The 22,825-nt window shown below is 43.9% G+C and overlaps 1 protein-coding gene across 2 annotated transcripts in view; it reads right to left on the reverse strand.

The window, feature by feature from the left end:
* The window catches only part of bcl11bb (BCL11 transcription factor B b), a 30,974-nt gene extending 13,028 nt beyond the window's left edge, over nucleotides 1–17,946 (reverse strand). The window contains exons 1-3 of one of the 2 annotated variants that reach the window (XM_070544914.1): nucleotides 17,090–17,946; nucleotides 16,661–16,969; nucleotides 9,999–10,379 (exon numbers count right to left, since the gene is read on the reverse strand). In XM_070544914.1, coding sequence (XP_070401015.1) covers nucleotides 9,999–10,379; nucleotides 16,661–16,724 — 445 coding nt within the window. In that variant the 5' untranslated portion in view covers nucleotides 16,725–16,969; nucleotides 17,090–17,946. Of the gene's footprint in view, nucleotides 1–9,998; nucleotides 10,380–10,473; nucleotides 10,553–16,660; nucleotides 16,970–17,089 lie in introns of those variants that run through there. The other variant, XM_070544915.1, reaches the window with a different exon arrangement.
* Between the last annotated feature and the right edge of the window lie 4,879 nt (nucleotides 17,947–22,825).

A 22,825-nucleotide genomic window follows, 5' to 3' on the forward strand; every position in this document is an offset into this window, starting at 1 on the left:
CACAGAGATATGCAGGCATGAACATAGATTCAGCTCTCAGCACATATTTATGAAGTGACACGATGTGGCTGAATCTGGCCCCGGGCCTTCCCCCGTGGCCTCTCCCTCTGTCTAACCCCCCACCCCCACCCCCACCCCCTTCATTCTTTCTTTATTTCTCTTCCTCGTTCTTTTTCTGGCTGTTACCATGCTGATACATTTCCTGCTCCTGGCACGGCTCCTGCATAGCTTATGGTTAAAGCAAGCTTTCATCTAAGCAGAGCCTCCAGGACACACACACATAAACACTCACACACACACATTATATGCAGGCACTAGTATGGGCCGGCGCTGCCCCGCCAGACCACAGGCCCAGACAAGCTCTGCTGGCACCAATCACTCTGATAACATCTCAGGCTTATTTCATTTCTGGCTCTGCGCTGCTCTGGGAAAGACCAGCATGGAGAAGAGGGCTCTCTGGAAGAGTCTGAATTACACCAGCATATACAGGGAGAGCCTTTGGCCCCTTAACCCGGAGCGGTTACCCCTCCGGTGTGCAACGCCATCCACAGACATGACAGTGCATGCCCTCCTCCATCCTGAGAGCAGACTACAGATCCTGTTACTGTCTTTCTCCTGCTAGTGGCATCACAGATGTTATGAGGGGGAAGAGAAAATAAAAGATGCGAAAGAAGCAGAGAAAATGTAATGATGAACTAAAAGGTGCAGGCGAAAAGGGTCGTGACCTGCAGTGGGGAAGCTGGGAAAGATCCACAGAAAAGAAATTATTTTAGGAAATGACTCATTTAACAATTAAACATTTAGCATTTTATTGTTAAAAGAATCAGTCCATTTGGCCCTCAGACTCACATATTTCCTTTTTCTCAGTTCATATTTAGAGTTTTAGTGGGCTCGATTTGGTTATATCTTTTAAAAATATGAAAACATCAAAGATTTTTCGATTTTTTTGACAAGGCTCTGTAGCCAGGTCAGTGGCTGTTTGTCTAATTCAACCAGCTATAAGTGAATTATGACCGACTTTTATTTTGTAGGTCCAACCCCATTTAAATTTTTAAATTTCTCCTGCATCCCATCCAAAAACATCCTTAAAGACAGGAACAAATTCACCTCTGTGATGAAAGTTTCATCCTTCTGTTTGACTTTTCCTTCTTTTTACACTCCACCAATGTTTTACCTCATGTTTTTATCAATTTTAAAACAAAACCAATAAACTGGTCCAGTCAGGTAATTAACATGTGCTTTGACATGTATGATAATTAGAATAAGGAACGTTTTGTATAAAATGTAAGCTTAAAGGGACATTATGGAAGTTTGACAGCCAAAACATGTATAGAAATAATAAATGTCTTCTTCATACATTCTCCTGCAACGCCCTGGTCCTGTAGAATGAGCCCTGGCATTTTTACTGTGATTGCCTGTTTTTCTGTAAAATCACAGAAAAAGAGAGCTGCTCGGGTCGAGCAGGCTGCTTCATGCGCGTTCACGCTCAGGCATAGCCCGTAGCATTTGCTATCCGTAGCTTTAGCAGCAGAGAGAGAGGCAGTGCCACTTTGTCGCTGTTCCTAACGCCTAGTGACAAAGCTAGCTACATTTCTGAGGACCCTTAGCTACTTTCTGTAGAACTTTCTTCTAGATATTTCCTGCAAATAAGCAACAAAATAGCCATTTTCGCTCCGAACCGTTCTTTGGTTTGACGTTGTTTCAGCTGTCATCAAGGATATAAAAGTTACAGATACTATGAATGTTACTAGAGTGTAGCTCACCTTGTAAGATGTCTGACTCTCGTGCAGAAGACCTGGGTTTGATTCTGGATGTGAGCATAGTTCATTTAGAGTTTCTTTTTTACATTAATGATGTATTTTTACAGTAAGATGCCCAAATTTTTATGTGAGACTCGCCGAACGGCATTGAATTCACACATAAAAAAGATGTGGGTTCAACTTTCATTTTGGAACAATTTTTCAAGCAAGGGAAGGGAATGATCTGAGCATGCAGGAGGACTGACCCATCATAAACCTTTGTCGGCTGTGCTGAAGAGAAAGGTACAGAACCAAATTATTTAATTAATTAGCTGCGCGTTCTCCTGTCCTCAGTCCTCCGGGCCACACACACACACACACACACACATACACACAAACATAAGGGACTGTCTCAGCTGTTATTTTCGTTAAGGAGTGTGCACGTACAGCATGCGCGCCTCGTGCACGAGCCTACTATTGTCAGCTGCCGTTCCGCTTTTGGCCTGAGGGGGCAATCACGAGCTTAAAAATTCAAAAGTCTGTAAAGTCCCTTTAAAGCAGAGAAAATGCCCCCTAGTGGTTGGCTGCAGTATATAATTCAAGCCCTGCCCCCTCCACAGGCCCAACAGAACAATTTCCTGAATAAACATGAACAACCTTTCACATACTTTTGTTTAGTTGTATTCGAGTATAAACACGTAAATTATAAAGTTTTGCTTTTATTTCCAAAAACATCTAAAAGAAGAGACTTTTTGTTCTTCTTCATTTAAGTTTTAACTTTAAAAAATGCCTGAAAAACAAATGAACATTTTTATATTGTAATGAGCATTATTATAACCCTTTTTGTGGCCAACGGGTGACTGGTGGCTAGTTTCAGTAAAACAACCTCTCCACGCATGAAAGGGTTAATTTTCATAAACATAATAAAAGTAACGTAACATGTACTTTTTAAAGTGTTATTTTAGGCATCTGATTTCCATTGAAGTGACAAACCAACACAAAGGCTGAACACGTCTGTCATGAGTTTGGGTCTGGAGCTCTCCCTCCCTCTCTCTGTGAGTAATTGCTCCAAACCAATAAGTGGATGGATTTGGGGGGATAGTAAGTGTACCATGAAAGGCTTTCAATATCTCTGGTGGTGAAGCAGCTCGTAAAATAAAAAACATGGTGTCTCCTTATTCTCTTTTCTTACAATCCCACCCGAATCAGAGCAAGGTTGTAATAAGATAACAGTAGCAGCAGCCCCCGTCTAACCAGCTAACAAGCACCATCTTCTTCTGCTTTTCACAAATACAAATAGCCACGGCTTACTCCTGAAGGCAAACACGGCGCACGTTTTACGGCAGAGAATTTTCCTTTTTGCTCTTGAAAGGAAGAATTGTGATAATTTGAAGCTGGTTTCCAGAGCAGGAAAAAGTGAAACATGCAACTGAGCAGGTTCTGGTGTCAGGCTGGTATCTACAGTAAGTTCTGCACCGACACAGGAACCTACACCTGCTATCAGACAGAAGGGGGGTGGGGTGTAAACTACTGGAGCAGCAGTCAAAAATACCTCAATTACTGCTATTTACACAAAGAGCATAAACACATTCACAGACTCCCACTGACACAAGACAACCGGCGAGATCATGAAGTTCACATCAACACTTCATTCAGAGCGTGTGTTTGTGTGGAGCAGTGGCGCGCCGTCATCGCCCGTCCAAGGGGGTGTGAGGGGTTTTAGTGCCTCTTCAGTCGGGAGGCTGTTAAGGAGCAAAGAGTCCACACATCTGGAGGACACAGTCAGTCAGCACATGCTGAAAGTTAGCGGTGGCGCTCGCAGTCCAAATTAGTGGCGAGTTTTATTCCCCCGCTGTGGTAGGAAAATATCAAATCTGCTGCCATATGAGTGCCATAAAGCTGGCTGTGGAGTGTTTGATGCCTTCATGTGGGAGCCGAGTGTGTGTGTGTGTGTGTGTGTGTGTGTGTGTGTGTGTGTGTGTGTGTGTGTGTGTGTGTGTGTGTGTGTGTGTGTGTGTGTGTGTGTGTGTGTGTTGGGACAAGCAGGGCCTTAATGGAAGATGAGAGTCCCTGTACGCGTTCTTGCATGGGCATATGTTTTGTGTTTGTGTGGCTCTTATCAGCGTGCGTATCGATGCAATTCTCTTTTTCTTGGATGCACATGTGAAAATGTACATTTTTCCATGTGTGTGTGTGTGTGTGTGTGTGTGTGTGTGTGTGTGTGCTTCTGCAGCTCCCTTATAGACCCGGCTGACCCTGCTGCATAGTGGAGCAGACAGACAAGCAGTCAGACGGCCCCTGGGGTGGTCCTGTCTGAGGCGCGGTATTATGGGCCAACACGGCTAGGGGCCCATACACAGGCAGGAACACGCATACTGTAATTGTACACAAGTCCGTGCACAGATGTGTGATTAAGTACACAGAAAAGTTTAACAATATGACAAAGTTTCCTTTCATTCTCAGCCTGATCATGTTTATTTGAACGCTTTTGATGTGCAGGCGCCAAACAGCAGAACACGCCGCTTTCTCTTTCACTAATGCACCGGAAATGATCAGACAAATATGATCTATTTTAACAGTAAACAAAAATAACCATCTTTTTATTTCACATTATTGCCTACAAGTGGGTGTGAGTGTGATTCTGGTTGGTTGCCTTGTAGATCGTGCACGTGGTGTTTATCAGGCACAAACCCTCCCCAGAACAACACTTCCCTAAAGCTGCACATAACACTTATCTATATGCTGAGTTTGACTAATTAAGAAAACATCTAAACGTTCAAAAAACTCTTTTTTTTCTCCCTCAAAAAATAAATAAGGACTCATTTGTCTCTCGCAGAAACGGAGAAATGCACAAATTAGAAAAAAGAAAATAGATGCCCACCAGCAGACAGGAGATAAATTCCCTGGCAAGCACTCAGATCACTCATGTAGCAACTCATAAACACACACACACACACGACTCCCACCATGTGACCCCTAATCGCAACCCCAGAGCTTGGACATCAAATGAAGCAAGTTTAAAAAAAATCATCAGGAGTAATTAACGCATTTTCATATGCAAATGTGATTAATGCAAAACTACAAAGTCATTATGCAAATCGACTTTTCCTTGAGCCTCTGTACAAATATTCACAGCTCAAATCAGGGATCAGTCTCGCCATCTTTCTTTTTTTAAAATCTCTCACCCCTCTCCCTTTCCCTCTCTCTCTCTCTCTCTCTCTCTCTCTCGGAGTGGAGATAATACGTAAGTAGCATGTGAAGTTATTTCGAACTCATGCGGTGTGTGTGTGTGTGTGTGTGCGTGTGTTTTCATGCGATGGGGCCGGGGCTATGGCATTACGCCGCCTGCCTACTGATTACTGGCTGCTTGGCAGTGGAGCGAGACAGGGAAGCCGGCGAACAGGGGAAGGTATGAATATGCAAAAGCCTGATTGCTTTTCATGATTAAAGCCTATTTAATATGGAAATGAGAGCAAGCCAGGTGATTAAAGGAGCACTGGGTGGTGGGGCAAAAAGTTAAAAAAAAACAGAGGAAAAAAGCAGGGGAGACGAAGAAGGAGAAGGAAAGGGACACCTTCAGGTCCACACAAGCAAAGACGTGTGGAAACTGGAAGGTTGCTGACATTTGGTGACAGAAGAAGTTAAACACGCTGCAGCTTCAACCGCTTCGGGTGCAAAGGTTGATGTATCTGTGCAGGTCACACCACGAAATAGTCCTCCAGAAACCGCAGTGACTCATTTAATGTTAGAAAACAAGGCTTCCTCTCTGCCCATTAGCTTGATTGTAAGTGAAATAAAAAAAAACCTGATCTTATCGGGTTAAAAACGCTCTTTTGCACACTTTCACACCCTCAGAAATGTCCTTCATGCAAGTGTGATCGTTCTTAAGCTGTGTTTATCTCATGCGAGACCTTTGATCGTTCAGATGAACATCAGTATAAGTTGGGGTTGTAGGAGGCTTCCAACCTCTCCCATCCTAAAAAAAATATACTGTGCTTTTCAGGACAGGTGAAACGACAACGGCAGGATCACAGGTGGATGGAGAGCCAAACGGAGAGAGATGTCAACGTTGTTCTCATGAAATATTCACTATTTCTCCTCCGTAAAGGGTTCCCGAGGAGTGACTCTTTCACACTGGGCTTTAAAGTGCTCCAAAAGAGTGTGTGCGCACATGTGTGTGTGTGTGTGTGTGTGTGTGTGTGTGTGTGTGTGTGTGTGTGTGTGTGTGTGTGTGTGTGTGTGTGTGTGTGTGTGTGTGTGTGTGTGTGTGTGTGTGTGTGTGTGTGTCGTCCTGGGAGGAGTTCAAAGCAGGGCCAGGGTCGTCTGAGTATACTACAACGTCTCTCTCTCACTCTCTTTCTTTTTCTCCCTCGCCTGTGCGATGACACGCATCATTCTTCACAGACACCTCATGCACAAATTCATACAAGACACACTCATGTGTATTACCATACTCTGACAATATATACATACGCACACACACACACACACACACACACACGCACATGTTGTGCAAGCATCAGCAGCAGGATCTCAGGAGGAAGAAAAAATAAAATAAAACCTGGCAGAGAGAGAGAGAGCAAGAGAGAGGGGCCATTTTTCATCTACTGTATACGCTGCTGTGCACGTGTGTGTGTGTGTGTGAGTTTGTGTGTGCGTGCATGCGTGTGTGTGTGTCTGTGTGTGCGTGCGTGTGTGTGTGCACCTTTTGGGGTTGAATCTGCTGGCCTTGCAGCATGTTTGCAGTTTAAGCAAGCGGGCTGACAGACAAAAGAGGCCAGACAGGATGTTATAAAACACAACCAGGTGAGAAAAAAAAGAAAACAGGATTGGGGGAGACGTTTGTTGCAGCAGAAGCTTTGGTGGGTTATCACATGCATGTAAATCTGACTTCTCTACATCGTTGCACATAGTCGCAGTCAAAATACAAATTCTCCCTGGAATATTTGCGTGTGTGCATGAGTGTGTGTGTGTGTGTGTGTGTGTGTGTGTGTGTGTGTGTGTGTGTGTGTGTGTGTGTGTGTGTGTGTGTGTGTGTGTGTGTGTGTGTGTGTGTGTGTGTGTGTCTGTGTGAGTGCCTCCAAGACTTTGGACTTAATTAGTACTAATAACGTGATCTCATTTACTTGAAACTTGAGACTGACTTGAGTGGCAATCTAATGTGTTGAACAAAGCTGTCCTCCTTGCTTTCATTTGGGGCTCTGAGTGCTTTCATGTCCTGTTCTCTTAGTGATAAGACCGTCTGTGTGAACCACTGACTGGCTGCTGCTGTAAAAGGCTGAATCACTACAACTAGAACTGCTTTAGCGGGAAAAACGCAACATAAGCCTTTCACATCGCCACCGAGCTGAACTACTAAAAGCGTAACGCCACATTTACAGCAGATGGATGGTCAGTTATTTTTATTATCAATAACTTTTTTTTCCTTCGGTGAGAAATCTTGAAAGAAATACTTTAGAGCGTTGCTTTAATTTTCTCAGATCGACAGCGGCGTCCAAACCTTTGCTGTCACTTATATCGTCTCTGATCTCCGTTTACAGACACAGCTGCTGGCCACACACAGACATGCTGCACATGCACTGATTTCTGCTGCGACAACAAAACAAATGCAAAAAATAAATAAAAGAAGAGGACCACGACAGTTTGGGGCTCTGGTGTAAACAACTGTCTAATTTAAATAATATTTCTGTAACTATTTTTTTTCTACCAGAGATCTTCATCTGCTCTTAATGTTTGTGTCGAAATCGCAGTCTGATGGTGCATGGTCATGGTGCACTCACTCCGAAAGGGCAAACTTAGCCAATTTTTATCACTTTAATCATCAATAAACCGCACGATTCTTAGAGCCACTAGCGGATGTCATCGCGTTATCAGAAATGCGATGCTGTCAAGTCTGAAGTGACACAATCTGATGCGACCTCCAACTACGGCTGCTGCTCGGTTGTGGAAAAACGAGTTGTTCGGTTAAAAACGAAAACCCAGAGTTCAAGTTTGAGAAGACTGCAGGCTCTGATTTACATTAGGAGGAGGTAAATCCAAGCTGTTTAGTGGTGATTAAAGCTATCAGGCTAGAATCAGCGCAGATAAAACGCTTAAGCGTGTTTACCTGTTCAGGATTAATGCGACACAAAAAATTACAAGTGTGACCTGTAGGCCCTGTTTCTTCACTGTAAGATATGAAAGTTGAATTTACTTAACAAAGTTGTGTCAACTGGTTCCAGGTTGTTATGTTCAAAGTAAACATATTTTAACTCTTTACATTTAAGCAGCTAGTGGAACCTTGGTTAAGTAAATTCGACATTTGATCCTACAGCGCACTTTTCAAATTTTCAAAGTTAAAATGTGTTTTCTTTGTGTTTAAATAGTTTGTTACCCACATCTTAGACACTAAAATCCACATTTATGTGTGAACAGGATGAGCAAACAGGAACTAAATGTGATTTTGATATCTAGACAGGGAGTCAGACATGAATCTAAAACACAAATAGTAACAAACTAATTTAACTGATTACCTGATATAAACACGCAGATCGAGCTGCAAAGCACCTAATGAAGCAGAGGAGTGCTGCTACAGAAGTCCAAATGTCAAAAAAGGGTGCTGATTTAAAAATGTAAAGATTTCCACACAAAAATATCTCGATGAACACTCAAACCACAGCGTATTTAAGGGAAAATAATCAAAACTCTGATGCCACCAGTGTGTTTTGCCCTCCTTCTGCAATCTATACTTGCACTTTACTATTTGGGATGTGTGAGTTTAGCCTTCGGTTGAGTTTATTTCAAAATAAGAGCATGATTCTGATTGGTAGTATGATATTTTCGTTAAAGTGACAATGTGTAGCTTTTAACTGTTAATCTCTGGAAACATCCATCAAAATGTTATTGAAAATGAATGAAATGATGCCCATTTGTTGAAAAATATTGGTGGCTTTGTAGCATATAACCAAGAAAATCAGGTCTAAAATACATGGGTCTTCGCTTCTGGGCTACGCCATATTAGACGCCATATTTCCTCCTACGGGAGCCCGTGAGGACAAAACGCATTTACTGATTTGTAACAAACGGTTACAAAACTTTCACCACCCGTAAAAGTTTTTGTTTTACACATTTACCTTTTTACGCATTTCCAGTGATGAAATGGTCTGATGTGCTTGGCATTTTGCTGGAGGTTGTCTCCAGGGGTTTTTTGACCCTAATGGCCATCCATTGGTTAGGTCTTACTCCAACACAAATAGGTTCTCAGTCATACACGACAGTCCAAAGGGATTCAGATGAAGGTCTGATGGTTTCTTGATGACATTTTGCTTCTCGTCCGAGGAGCTTTGTCAATTCTGACTGGAATTAAGAAGAATCAGGCTAATAAGCTGTAGTCATCTGTTGTTGCTTAACGAGCAGAAACTGCCTATGAATACCCCTCCTCCCTGCCTCCTGGTAAGTCATCGGGGTCGTTAGTCTCTATAGTCTCTACTGACAAAGCTCCTCGGATGAGAGGTGAAATGTCTTTAAGAAGCCAGTGAATTCCTGTCCCCTTTAGATTAATGATGTTGTGTTTTGATGGTTTTAGAGCTGGAATTAAAAAACAAACCTGATTAGCTGTCGTGTTCCAGGTGAGCAGTGACCAGATTCTGTGTTCCTACATGTAACCGAGGCCCTCTTTAACCTCCTGGAGCCTGTGTAATCCAGGCTTGCACTCCCATGTCCTGTCTCCTCCGATAACTCTGATTCAGCCCCTTCCTCCCTTCTCCGCCCCCCCACCTTTCCTTTCCGTCTTTCACCCCCCCCCCCCCCCCCCGAACCAGATAAACGGCCTTGCTCCTTTATTAATCCACTTCTCCTCACCACACGCGCAGATGAATTTTAATCAGCTTCCTTTAACCTCTTGCTGCAGGATTTCTTAAAAAGCACTCAGACACATTCACCCCCCCCCCCCCCACACACACACACACACACACACACACACACACACACCGACCCCCACCTCCATCAAAAACAACAAACAAACAAACAAAAGAACACATCTAGGGCGTGGCTCCTCTGTCACATTCCTCCTAACAGCTGGTTTCAGATGAAGTGTGTTTTGCTGAGTGTGTCTGGTGTGTTTTCTAGATTTGGGGGGAGTAAATGGTGCAGCTCTTTGTTTAATAAAATCATCTCAGGATGCATTCATCTGCAGCTGAAGATGCCAAAACAGCACAGAGATGTCAGTTTTGGAGTGTGTGAGTGAGTGAGTGAGTGTGTGTTTAAGAAGTTTTTCTGTACCTCCTTTCTCCTGTTTGGGGCAGATCCCTCTTGCTGGCGTCAGCCTCCTCTCCAGGTCCTCCTCTCCTCCAGGAGTCACCTGAATGCCCACCTCCACTGGAATGGAACACCTTCTTAGCTCCAGGGACCTGGCCCTTGGAGAAATGGACAGGCCCATGATTCCACCAGCCTCCCCGTGCTTGGTGAAAGACCCAGGTCCACCACCGAGCCCCCGACACAGGCGACGCTTGTGCTCAATAAAAACCAGGATGTCACTGAGGGGAAAGTTGGTCTGGCACTGGCCGCAGGTCAGCAGGTCCTGCTCCCCGGGTCCCATCCTCCGAGGGCTGGGGCTGGACGGCTCTGGAGATGGAGATCTTGCCCCTGAGTCATGATTGGCATCTGCAGAACGGAGAGGAAGAGGAAGAAGATGTCAATCAGAGGCTAAGCGGACCGTGTGAGGCAGAGATAAACAGGTAAGAAGCAAAAACCGCACACGTGTCAGGTGTTTCTGAAACGAGCGTCCCGTCTGCACCACACGCACTGGTCGCTGCACCAGAACTGTGTCGCCTTCATGACTTCAAACGGGCGTCACTGTAAAAACTACTTTTTGGAGACAAACACCTGCGTCGCTTTCATGAGAGATCTGCTTGGGTGAGACCAAACATTGTGTGTGTGTGTGTGTGTGTGTGTGTGTGTGTGTGTGTGTGTGTGTGTGTGTGTGTGTGTGTGTGTGTGTGTGTGTGTGTGTGTGTGTGTGTGTGTGTGTGTGTGTGTGTGTGTGTGTGTGTGTGTGTGTGTGGCCAGGAAGCGATTCATCTCACAGTGTATGCTGGGTTTCCGGTGAGGGCCTTGCTGCACTGAGCTGTCACAGCGAGATGGTTGGCTTCACCACGTGGGAGCCTCAGCTGAACAAAGTGTAACGTAACCAAGGCCACATCCACCAGTGTGTGTGTGTGTGTGTGTGTGTGTGTGTGTGTGTGTGTGTGTGTGTGTGAGAGAGAGAGAGAGAGAGAGAGAGAGAGAGAGAGAGAGAGAGACAGAGAGACAGAGAGAGAGAGAGAGAGAGAGACAGAGAGAGACAGAGAGAGAGAGAGAGAGACAGAGAGAGACAGAGAGAGACAGAGAGAGAGAGAGAGACAGAGAGAGAGAGAGACAGAGAGAGACAGAGAGAGAGAGAGAGACAGAGAGAGAGAGAGAGAGACAGAGAGAGACAGAGAGAGAGAGAGAGACAGAGAGAGAGAGAGACAGAGAGAGACAGAGAGAGAGAGAGAGACAGAGAGAGAGAGAGACAGAGAGAGACAGAGATAGAGGGAGAGAGAGAGAGAGAGAGAGAGAGAGAGAGAGAGACAGAGAGAGAGAGAGAGACAGAGAGAGAGAGAGAGAGAGAGAGAGACAGAGACAGAGAGAGAGACAGAGAGAGAGACAGAGACAGAGAGAGAGAGAGAGACAGAGAGAGAGAGAGAGAGAGAGAGAGAGAGAGAGAGAGAGAGAGAGAGAACTGATCAGGTGAGTTTGAACAGTGTATCCTCCACAGACAGAAAATCTATACCAGCCAAACCCGAGGTCTTGTTAAGAGAGTAAATCTCATTCTTCACAGATCTGACACGGTCATTAATAACCATTACACATTCTTTTCCTCTTCCTCCCCTATGGCACACACTCCGTCCCTCAGCGCTACCCCGATGGACTCGTATGAGACTGCGTCCCCCTTTTTCTAAGAGCCCAGAGGAAACCTGAAGCTCCAGAGACTCCGAGGGGCGTCTGGGCCAGCGGGTGCCTAGGGAAAGGTGTTGAAGCCTGGGAGAGATCAGCTTCTGCTGCCTCTTCCTCCACCCCCCCCCCCCCTCTCTCTCTCCCTCCCATCACGACACCCTAATGATTGCAGAAATTTCAACAAAGAGGGTGAAAGCGCGTAGCTGAACTCCTAAACTCGCCGAGAATTTTCTGATCTTTTTTCGACACTTTTTCATACACATCTTTTCAACTTTGATTCACCCCTCCTCCTTTAGGCCCAGTCACCCATCCACCCACACACACACACACACACACACACACACACGTTCCAGTCCTCTCACTTCGCCCTGGAGTGATGAACCAATGCCAAGTATCTTTTCTCTAAATGGAGATGGCTTCCTGGACGCCTGCCAAATAATTTCCATCTCATAATCTTTGGCGGCAAAGGAGGAACACAAATACATATTTACCTACAGTTCACAGCTTGTGACCATAATTCGAATGAAGAAAAGCAGTGTAAAAGTGCACACACACACACCAGATATGTACAAATCTTTCTGCTCTCGTTTATGGGTGTTTTTTTTAGAACAAGACAGGTGGCATGAGAGAAAAGAAAGCAGCTTCTGGAGGAGCTGACAGACACCTGGGCATTTGAACTTGACAGTGTCTTGACTGAGAGACAAACAGAAGAAGGCCTGTTGGTTGACTTATGGTTGAGTAACATGGCCTGAGGGTGGAAGGCAGTAAATTAGAAGCAACTGGCACGGTGTGTGTGTACCGCTGGAACAGCTCCTCGGACCTCTTCCCATGACCACACCCCTCTCTGAAACCCGCTTACCCTTCTATCTCACCTGTGAGGAGGAAGAAAGGTGACGGTGGAAATCAAAAAAGGGGTTGGCAAAAAAATAAAATAACAGAAGCGTAAACACACACACCAGTGACAAACAATGACTAGCTCCTCTGTGTGAGTGTGTGTGTGTGTGTGTGGGGGGGGGGGGGGGTACCACTGATGCTGTCTAACACAAATATGTACTCTTAAAAAAAGATAAAAGCCGTTTTGTGTCTTTTTTCACACACACACACGAAGATATGTTCAACAAACGGCAATCCTGCTGCCTTATCAGGAGTGTGTGTGTGAGTGTGTGCGTAGAGTCAGGCAGCCTTAGAGCACCCCCTATCAGTTTGAGGAGAGGAGAGTCAGTCACTGCTCGGCCGCTGCTGCTTCTGCTGCACAATACGTACCAGATGGAAAACGCTGCACTAGACAATGGGCCTCATTCACCAAAATTTCCACTTATGTAAAAAGGTTTCAAAAGAATTAAGAGAAAAAGAGGGAAAATTCAAACTGCTATCCAGGAAGCGTTTGGTAAATGCAATTTTTCAAGAAAATATTTAATTTGCTACTTTTAATTTGCAACTCTAGCATCACGTTTGTGGGTTTTTGGTTCCTTGTGATCATCCAATCACTCAAATTCTCATTTTTTACTCAGAAATATGAGCTAATCTAGTGAAATATGTCAAGTGTCTGGTTTCCAATATTCTCTCAAACATCAAATTTGGCATCTCTTGTTTCGCTGTGGTTGAGGTAAAGATGAGTTTATGAAGGAATTCCCTAAATTGGAATAAGACAACAAGAAACGTGTTTGCTAAACTGGATTCAATCTAATTTTCTGCTCAGTTTTGACCTCCTTCTTCACTTGAACACCTGGTTTCATTCCTTAATCCAAAATAGAGCCTCCCAGACGTGAGCCTGACCTGTCTGCTGCTCTTTGTTTTCCTCCTCATAGCTAAAAACACATGCACACTCCGTCTTATGAGCGAACCCCACTGGGAAAGTCGGCTAAGATTCACTCCGCCATCGAAAACAAATGACACCAGCAAACTTGCAGATGGTTGCAATCAAAAATTCAAACAACAAGCGGCCTTGCTTAGCCCATCCCCTCGGTTTTTTTTTTTTATCCTTGCTGCGATTGCCAGGGAGAGCTGACACAGTGAGCGTTGTGTAAGGCCAGGCCTGTGTGTTTAATTATCTTATCATCATTTAATCTGTAGCAGTCCCATTCCTTATCATAAATCTTAGATTATCAGCCTGAGAGTGAGCAAAATAGGGCTGTTCTGCTGACTTTGGGCTTGTCACTGAATAATCACCGTTAGTGACTCTTAACCAATGAGGCATTTTTAAGATGTTAATCCAATTTGGCAAAATAATTTAGAGTTATTTATTTATTTATTTACGTATAGAACGAAAGGGACAGCGTTGCAAAAGAAAAGCTTCAAGTATCGAAAGAAAAATCTGAGAATAAACAGCTGTGCCCCAGCTAATCATAAATCGCTCACCAGCAAGTCTCCAGTGAGATTATCATCCGGTTACCACAGTGTGTGTGTGTGTGTGTGTGTGTGTGTGTGTGTGTGTGTGTGTGTGTGTGTGTGTGTGTGTGTGTGTGTGTGTGTGTGTGTGTGTGTGTGTGTGTGTGTGTGTGTGTGTACATGTGAGCGTGCATGTATGTGTGTGTGGATTTCTCTCCATCATTTGACAGCCATATGGCGTGAATAAAGAAGAAAACATCAACTGTTTCACAAGTAGCATGCCAATTCTGAGAGTAAACAGTTATCATGCATCCAGAAAAGGATGTTACGCCGAAGAACGGACACCAGGGAAGCCGATTTAGGAACAATTCGGTGGAATATCTGCAGGAATGTCATGAACGTTTGCTTGATGCAGAAAAGCATCAGAGGATCTGCTGCAAACTGAAGGTCAGGTTTAGGTTAAATGCATGGTGCCCTTCAGCTTTCACACACATTCATTCAGTAAATCCTGAATCTGTGTGAGTGTGTGTGGTGCATGCTTGTACACTGAGTGCTTTCAGTGTAGCTGCACGTTGTGTGATGGGGCAGGTAACACCGTCTTCCAACTGAAAATCCTGTCCAGAAATATGCTGATGTTCAGGTTCTGTGTTCGCCCAAACAGAGCATGACCCGCTGGCCCGTGTTTCTGCAGGGCACAGTTCAGTTACCCCACACACACACACACACACACACACACACACCTGGTGTGATATGTGCTACCAGACAGAACTCCACTTTATTACTTGTGTAAGAGATAATTCATGTCAGCTCCTGACAGCTTCTGCCACTGTGACCTGCAGAGGAGTTGAAATAATATCTGCAGCAAATTTTTACTCAGATTTTCTTTCTTCTTAGTTTTTCTGCTCAAGAAATTCTGTTAAAAAAACTGAAAAAAAAGCTTAAAATTTTGATTCTGGAATTCCTAATCAGATTAGAGTCCCCGCCACTTAAAAAAGCCTTTCACCCACTACAGATTAAAGATTACATCAACTGCTCTTTTCCAGAGTGTCCTGATGGAGACAGGATAGATGTGATTAAAATGTATTTATTTCATTTTGGATTAAATAAAAGTACAGAACTGAAACCAAGCAGCACATGCAACTTCATCTTGTTTATTGCAGGTCACTGTCACCGCTGGAGGCCACAGTTCGGTGTGTGTCAAGTGAAAGAACAGGTAGGGTGAGATTCAAGGCCTTCTTTAAATAAAAAGAAGTGCCCAGCTTTTCATTATCCATCCACGGTTCTGATCTCTACTCTGAACATTTCACGGACGTTTTGGGTTGCGTGACTCTCACCAGTTGCCGGTGGCAGGCCAGGGATGATTAAAAGACGCCTAAAAGATGTCAGTCATTAACAGCTTCAGGCAAGAACACATGAATCCCACACACACACACACACACACACACACACACACCTCAAACAAAGCTAAACTAATCAGTGATAGCTAATTATAATAATAATTATTATTATTATTCAGGTGAGAATTAGCTGACTGATGCTGGAAAGTTTTCATACAGAAATTTAAGTAAAATCCTTAAAATATTAAAGAGGAAATTTAATTATTTAAACTTTTATGCAGTTATTTTTTTAAATACAAAAGAAAACTTTTCAGATGAACTCATTCAAGGTGACCCTAATGATATTAAATGTGTTATTAATATTATTATTAACAGTAACACTAGAATAAACATTTTAAACCCCAACGTGTTATTTTTGTCAGTTTCTTTTAGTTTCACAATTATTTAAAGTGAAATCCCACCATAGAAAGAGCCAGTGGGGACAAAGAGGGTGGATCGGGAAAGAATGCTCCTAATAGATTTCCCAAAAAAAAAAAGGAAAGAAAAAAGAGAAAACCCAAATTGGTCAAAGATTACATCACGAACTTGTGCAGTAAAATTAGTCCGATTAGAAAGCTGTGAAATTGGATTTAGGCACCGCAGAGCCCTGGGAGATGGAGGTTAGATTGATAATAATTAATACAGAATGGGATTATGCCACTTTTTTATCGTTCGGGCTGCAAAAGATAAACCCTGCTCTACAGATTATGTCATGTGATCACAATTTTAGTTTCACCTCAAATTAAAATAAAACGAAATCAGATTATTGTATCTAAAAGTGTTTGGCAATAAATAGTTTCCGTTGATTTGTTTAAATCTAAAAAGTAAAAGCAGGCCTCTGTGTGTGGAGAAAACGTGTGACAGAGGAAGAAAATTAGGTAAATACATTTTACGCAAACAGCCACACGCACTGAAGCAACTAAATGTGTTGTGATGGAGCGCTGGACGCACGTGCGTACGCCAGGAAACGCACTCTTTTACACTCAAACTGGACCATTTTAATCTGCAGAATGATAAATGAGTAAAAGCATCTTAATCTGCTCTGATTCTGTTTCAAAACAAACATTCGCTCTCTCTCTCTCTCGGAATGCGCAAAAGTTTGGAAAATCGAAACAAGTTTCAGATTAAACCAAACTGTTGGAGATGGCAGCAGAATGTTCCAAATAATTATAAACATCTGTAAAATTGTGTAATTGTTGCGTTATAAAAGTCTGCCTTATTAAAAGAAAAGTGGTTAATTACAGATAAATAATAAAAACTCACCTGGTATTGTCTCCCTGTGCGTCAACGATAAGTGCTGCGGGTTCACCTGCTTGCGGCGGGACATCGCCCCGGCATTTACTCTGGCATCGCCCGGTGAACGGCACTTGGAGTCGGCTTGGACCGTGGTGTCGGTCCGCTCTGGATCGCAGGTGACCCGGTTCTGCCTCTCCCCTCCTCCCGATCGAGCCCCCTCCGCTTCTGTCTACAGTCTTCAGCTGAGAGTTGTGGAGGAGACGCAGTCGGACGGAGACGCGCAGAGAGGATGGTCCACACTCGGAGTCCTGCAGCGCCCTTCGGAGGAAGCAACACCTGGATCAGGGAAGCCAAAGTGTGGACCGATGAGCTGTTAAGTGCGCAGGTTAAGAACAATGATGCAATTGTCTTTTTTTTTTTTTTTTTTTTTTCAGATAAAAATCCTGGACTGCCCACCTCTCTGCAGCGACCGTGACAGACGCGCGCTCCGCCGGGGGGATTTAGACTCTTTTTCTCCTTTTGTTTCTGTTAATCTTAAGGAAATTATTAAAGTATGCGAGGTCAAACAGCAGCTGCTGGCTCTGCGGGCTCCCTACAGTCCTTCCATCTCAGCAGTGGTGCGCTAAAATGACCCTTTGGCACCGACTCCTCCTGCGCGCTTTGGCATTGGTGCGCGGAACGGCAACTCTTGGCTCTGGTGGCAGTAGCCTCGTTGATTGAGACACACACACACACACACACACACACACACACACACACACACACACACACACACACACACACACACGTAGAGTGGGGGGGGTAGAAAAGAAAGCAGGCAGGCAGACGAGACGCCTCCTCCTTTTCTTCCAACAAGCTGAGGTCCAATGTCTCCCAGTTCCCTACGATGGAGAGGCTACTTCTTGTTGACTCACGCGATGAAAGATGCGACCCCGGGCGTGCGCGCGCGTGTGTGCACCGTACGTGCTTGTGCTTGCCTTCATTTGGTGGAGAGGAATTCCAAGTTCAAGTGCGTCCGAGTCTTTTTTTTTTTTCTATTTTGCGCTTCAGCGGACGCTGAGTGACGCAAAAGCGGAGAGCTCACGGATACCGGGCACAGGGAGCCTACGCTCCCCGGAAGAGCGCGGTTCCGTACTTCTGCCAGGGCTTTTCAAGTCCCTTAATGAAAATAAACAAATAACTTAAAAAAAATGAGATCTTTAACAAATCTTTGAACTCCTCTTTACCCTTTTTCTCCTATCCCTTTAAAAGAAGTTAATTTAGGAATGAAACCACTTCCTGTTTTCCTCTGACATCAGCTTTTACCTTTAATTAATGCACCTTTAAAGCCCCTTTAACGTGTTTAAATAATTAACCAGTGCAAATGTAAAGCAGACATATTTCCACACTCCAACAGAGCATGAGGCTGGTTTGTTGTTGGGATCATTGAAGGCAACAGTACCCTCTGTTGGTACAGTCAGGAAACTAGACAAGCCCATTCAGGGAGCTGACACCTTGCATGTATTCTTGCATGAAGCCTCTATAGACTGCACTTTATCACATTCAGAATCAAGAGTCCTCTGGTAACATTTAATGGCTCTCATCACACATTCTTTTCTGCACATATGCACAGATAAGTGCTCTATTGCAGCTTTTTTTTAAATAACAACCCAAGCTTTTTCCATGCTGATTTGGTTGAAATACAATGTTGGATGAAACTGAAAGCCTCTCACGGCCATTTAAAGTTGTTTCCTGGTTCAGCAGAGAAGTGTGCACGATACATTTTACAGTGTGCCATTAATAAAACATGCTGGGCAATTTTAAGAGCATTAGAAGTTTGATTGCTTCGGGGCAGGCCGAGGGGACTTTCAGGACACTAATTATTTATATAAATGAAATGTCATCTCAGCTCTGGCTCAAGTAGACTTAACCTCAGTAGATGCAGCGTGCAGACACCACAGACGACACATCTTTCACAGTTCGGCCAAGCACCTTGACTGGAGTGCACAAATTCAGCGTGTGATGTTACATAAAAACATCCTCGTGGTCTTCTGGTGGAGCAACATCAGCTAGGGACAAGCTGAACGCTGTTGGAAAACATTATTCTGAGTTCACACACACTCCTTTGCCAGGCTGCAAGCATCTCCTTGATCTTCACCCATGGGTTTCTCAATAATACATCAGCGTCTCCATTATAGCTTGTATCCGCAGGCTGCGGGCAAAAGCAGTTTAAGCTGGGTTGCAAAGGGCCAACATGCCCTGGTTGTGGACACAGGAAAGGTTTTAAGTCCAAAGTGTTGCCCCCAAGGAGACACGCATCTGCCGTGGTGAGCGTCACCTGATCTGAAGAAACCGCAGGGTAACATCTCCAACACGCGTGGTGATCTAGTGTGCTGAAATGAAAGTTTTGTCCAACTAACAAGGGACATTTTGCTCATCTTCAGTCTCTTTCAATCCTCATGGAACCAGGCAGATTCCAGACACTTATTATTCATGTTAAGATGTAGGAAAGATTAAAGGGATTCCTTAAAGGGATGCATATCGCCCACTTGTGTCAGAGAAAAAGACCATTTTATGTTGAGAAATGGTGGACTTATTGCCTTTTTGGTAGAAACTTTGAAAATATGGGCAATTTATCACAAGATGCTGTGGGATTAGTGTGCTTTATACTTTATACTCTGACACTCAAACGTCTCATCCACTGAGAAACCGTCTAATTATTGTTATTTTTTAATCTGATCAGCCACTCTGAGCTGCACATGCATGCTGAATGTGAAAATAAGTCTTCAATCCCCATCGCTTTGCTGCAGAAAGGAAATAGAAAGTGATCAGGTCTGAAAAAGCTTGTCTCTTTTACATTACAGAAGATTATTATTAATGACTCTGCCCACCTTGACTTCAGACTGTGGCTGTGTTGATTTTGCAGCCAGGAGAGGCTTGTGGAAGCTAACCATTAGCAACTGAGGATTGTGTTGTTTAGATAATGCATCACATTTTTACCCGGGAAAGAAAAGCGAATGAAGGCAGTGGAAGAGTTGCATTTCTGTTAGCCAATAGAGGCGATACATCTGCAATGCATATCACAAATATTAACGGGTAAGACTCGCAATCCTGCTGTTTCTGAAGAAACTTCAACCCCCTGAAAAAGGACCACCAGAGCTTGCTGTCCACAGGAAACGACTCTCAGGGCCTTCATCCATACTCGAGACCTCAGCTAATGTACTGAAAAAAAAGTGTGAATGAGACCTTTAATAATTTTGCATAATGTGCAGCACTATTGATCTGTGTTGGGGTGACTGGTCTCTACCACGACACCAAATCCCAGCTCAGTGTCTGTAAAACTGACCGAGTAATGGTCATGTGTGTGGTGGTCGATGAAGATTGGCTTCGGCGGCCATATTGAATTGGTTTGACTCCACTAGTTAATTTAAAAATGGAGGTAAAGTACTTGCAACAATGTGAATAACTTGAGTCAGAGGATGACCTTTGATTACTCCATCCATCCATCGTCTGCTTATCCAGAGTTGGGTCGTGGGGGAGTTGCCTAACCAGGGAGGCCTAGACTTCCCTCTCCACAGCCACTTGGGCCAGCTCTTCCAGGCAAATCTTAAGCTTGGTTGATGCTTGACACATTTACTTTCCGCTTGGTGATGCGGCTCACGGATGGAACGCGCTTCACAACTTGCAGCATTTATGGTTCATGCGGCTTGTCTCTGCGGTGAGCCAATATTCTCCCAAACTGTAGGGGCAGCATGGAGCTCTACGGCATGCATCCAACACTTCACCATAGTAGAAGTAAAAATAACTGTTGTTTACAACATGGCATTCCAGCATTTTTAACAGCGTCCTCGTTTTTTCCGACAGTACGAGCTATTTCTCTCCAAGAATTATTAACATGTTGATCACAGTGATCTTTGAAAGCTGAATCATACAAATGTCTGTATTTACGAACCTCTGCCATACTAGTTCTTGCCAGTCCTCCATGTTTTTCCGCGTCCGACCGTCCGCGTGGTTAGAAAATTTTCTAGGTGCGCGGTGCAGAAAGTTTGGGCCGTGCGGAGGCCAGGTGGAGGGGCGTGGTTGTTAAAATTATACAATTTTGCCGCGCGGAGCCGCGCAAACCTCGCGGACGCGTCAAGCATGAACCAACCTTTGGAGTGTTCCCTGGCCAGCTGAGAGACATCCCTACAGCATGTCCTGGGTCTTCCTTAGATCTCCTCCCGGTCGGACGTGCCCAAAAATCTCACCAGGGAGGCGGAGGCATCCAAATCAGATTCCCCAGCCACCTCAACTGGCTCCTCTATATGAGTAGGAGCAGCAGATCTACTTCAAGCCCCTCCCAGATGACTCTATTAGCCCAGCCACCCAGTGAAAAATGCTCATTTCGGCTTCATTTTGCTTACTGCTACAACACGTTTTACCACAGCATGTGTAAAACGGACTGAGTTAGTCCGTTTTTTATTTGCAAAGGTTGATCAGCAGTGGCCATCTTGAAATAACTTGTTGTTGATGTCCATCCAGTGGTTTGTCTCTAAGAGTTTCATTGAAGTGATTTCAAACACATTTTACCATCAAACCGTATCAAATATTATCCATCTTTTAGCGTTAGGCAATAACAAGAATTAAGAAAAGCTTAGAAAGGTGAAAGAATGGCACAGTCTTCATTATGTCCTATTACATTTTTTATACGGTGCCCTGGGTCTCGCAAAAGAAAAGAAAAATGACACCAATCGAGTGTCTTAAAATAGACCAACATGCTGTGTACGGTGGAAATAGCTCGTGATGCCATTTTTAGGAGAAAATGCGTTTTTTCTGTGATGCAGAGGTTAAATGTTCAAAGCATCCAAAGCCATTTTCATGTGATTAACCACAATGTGACAGGGCCTGACTTAAACAATGAAAGGTCCACTCTAGGAGAGCCTGTGGTTGGATGAATATTGCTGTGGGATTTGCTTCATTATGCAGTGTTTAATATTAATAAAGAAAGTATAAGTATCTATTATTTATAAGCTATTCATAGTGTGTGTGTGTGTGTGTGTGTGTGTGTGTGTGTGTGTGTGTGTGTGTGTGTGTGTGTGTGTGTGTGTGTGTGTGTGTGTGTGTGTGTTTGAGTGACAGATTGAGATGCTCCCTTGCTACGGGCAATACAACCAGACAAGGCTCTTACTTTTCTACCGGACCCATCCTGACAATTTCTCCCACAGTTAAGAGGATTTGTCCGAGCAGGGCTGAATACATAATGCATGCAGATTCCAAATTTTAATGTGGACCAAGTAAATGATTCAATGCTGGCTTTTCTCAGAAGTGATGCCAGGAGGGGAGCGATGGGGGCACGAGATGTTACTTGTGGTCTGCTCTTGCTGCACACTCCGTTCTGCTCAAAACAGACACAGATGACGGTGGTTCTCAGGCATTTTCAGTCTGGACAACAACAAGGGGGGGGGGGGGGGGGGGGCAGCTGAATTAATAATGATAATTCAAAAGGCGTGCTTATTGATGTGTCATGCTTTAAAAAGTCAGCTTACATGACCAGCAGGTCCTAAATGGCATAGAAATAACAATAAATGAAAATAATTTATAGTAATATGGTAGTGTTTAAAAAAAGGGTTAAAAATAGTCACATCAAATTAGTATTGCACTAATATCAACATTATTATTACTCTCTGTTATATTATAACCCCCGTTGCCCCAAATTAATACAAAAACGCACAAAAGCAAATATTTCACAGCTTTTGTTTTGGTGTGGATGTTGGAATAGGAGGTGTTGTTGTTGCGTAATGTGTGAAAACAATCACTACAGTATTAGATACATATTAGACAGCAGCTTCATCCGTTTGGAAAATGTATTTTGAACAAAAACAAACAAATAAATATATTTTCACCAAACAATCCTGAGATATTTTAAACCAGCAGAACAGTGATTCAGTGATAAGGTGTACCAACAAGAGGAGATGGAAATAAACACATGAGACACTGTGTGTGTGTGTGTGTGTGTGTGTGTGTGTGTGTGTGTGTGTGTGTGTGTGTGTGTGTGTGTGTGTGTGTGTGTGTGTGTGTGTGTGTGTGTGTGTGTGTGTGCGCTTTGCTTTTTAACTGACAAAAATGTAACAACGCATTAGCTACCTCAGTAGCTCAGGAGGCAGAGCGGGTTGTCCAGTAATCAGAAGGTTGCAGGTTTGATCCCGGGTCCCAGAATGCTGCTGTTGAGTCCTT

Source organism: Nothobranchius furzeri, chromosome 2 (genome assembly GCF_043380555.1).
Source record: "Nothobranchius furzeri strain GRZ-AD chromosome 2, NfurGRZ-RIMD1, whole genome shotgun sequence".
Taxonomy (NCBI): Eukaryota; Metazoa; Chordata; class Actinopteri; order Cyprinodontiformes; family Nothobranchiidae; genus Nothobranchius; species Nothobranchius furzeri.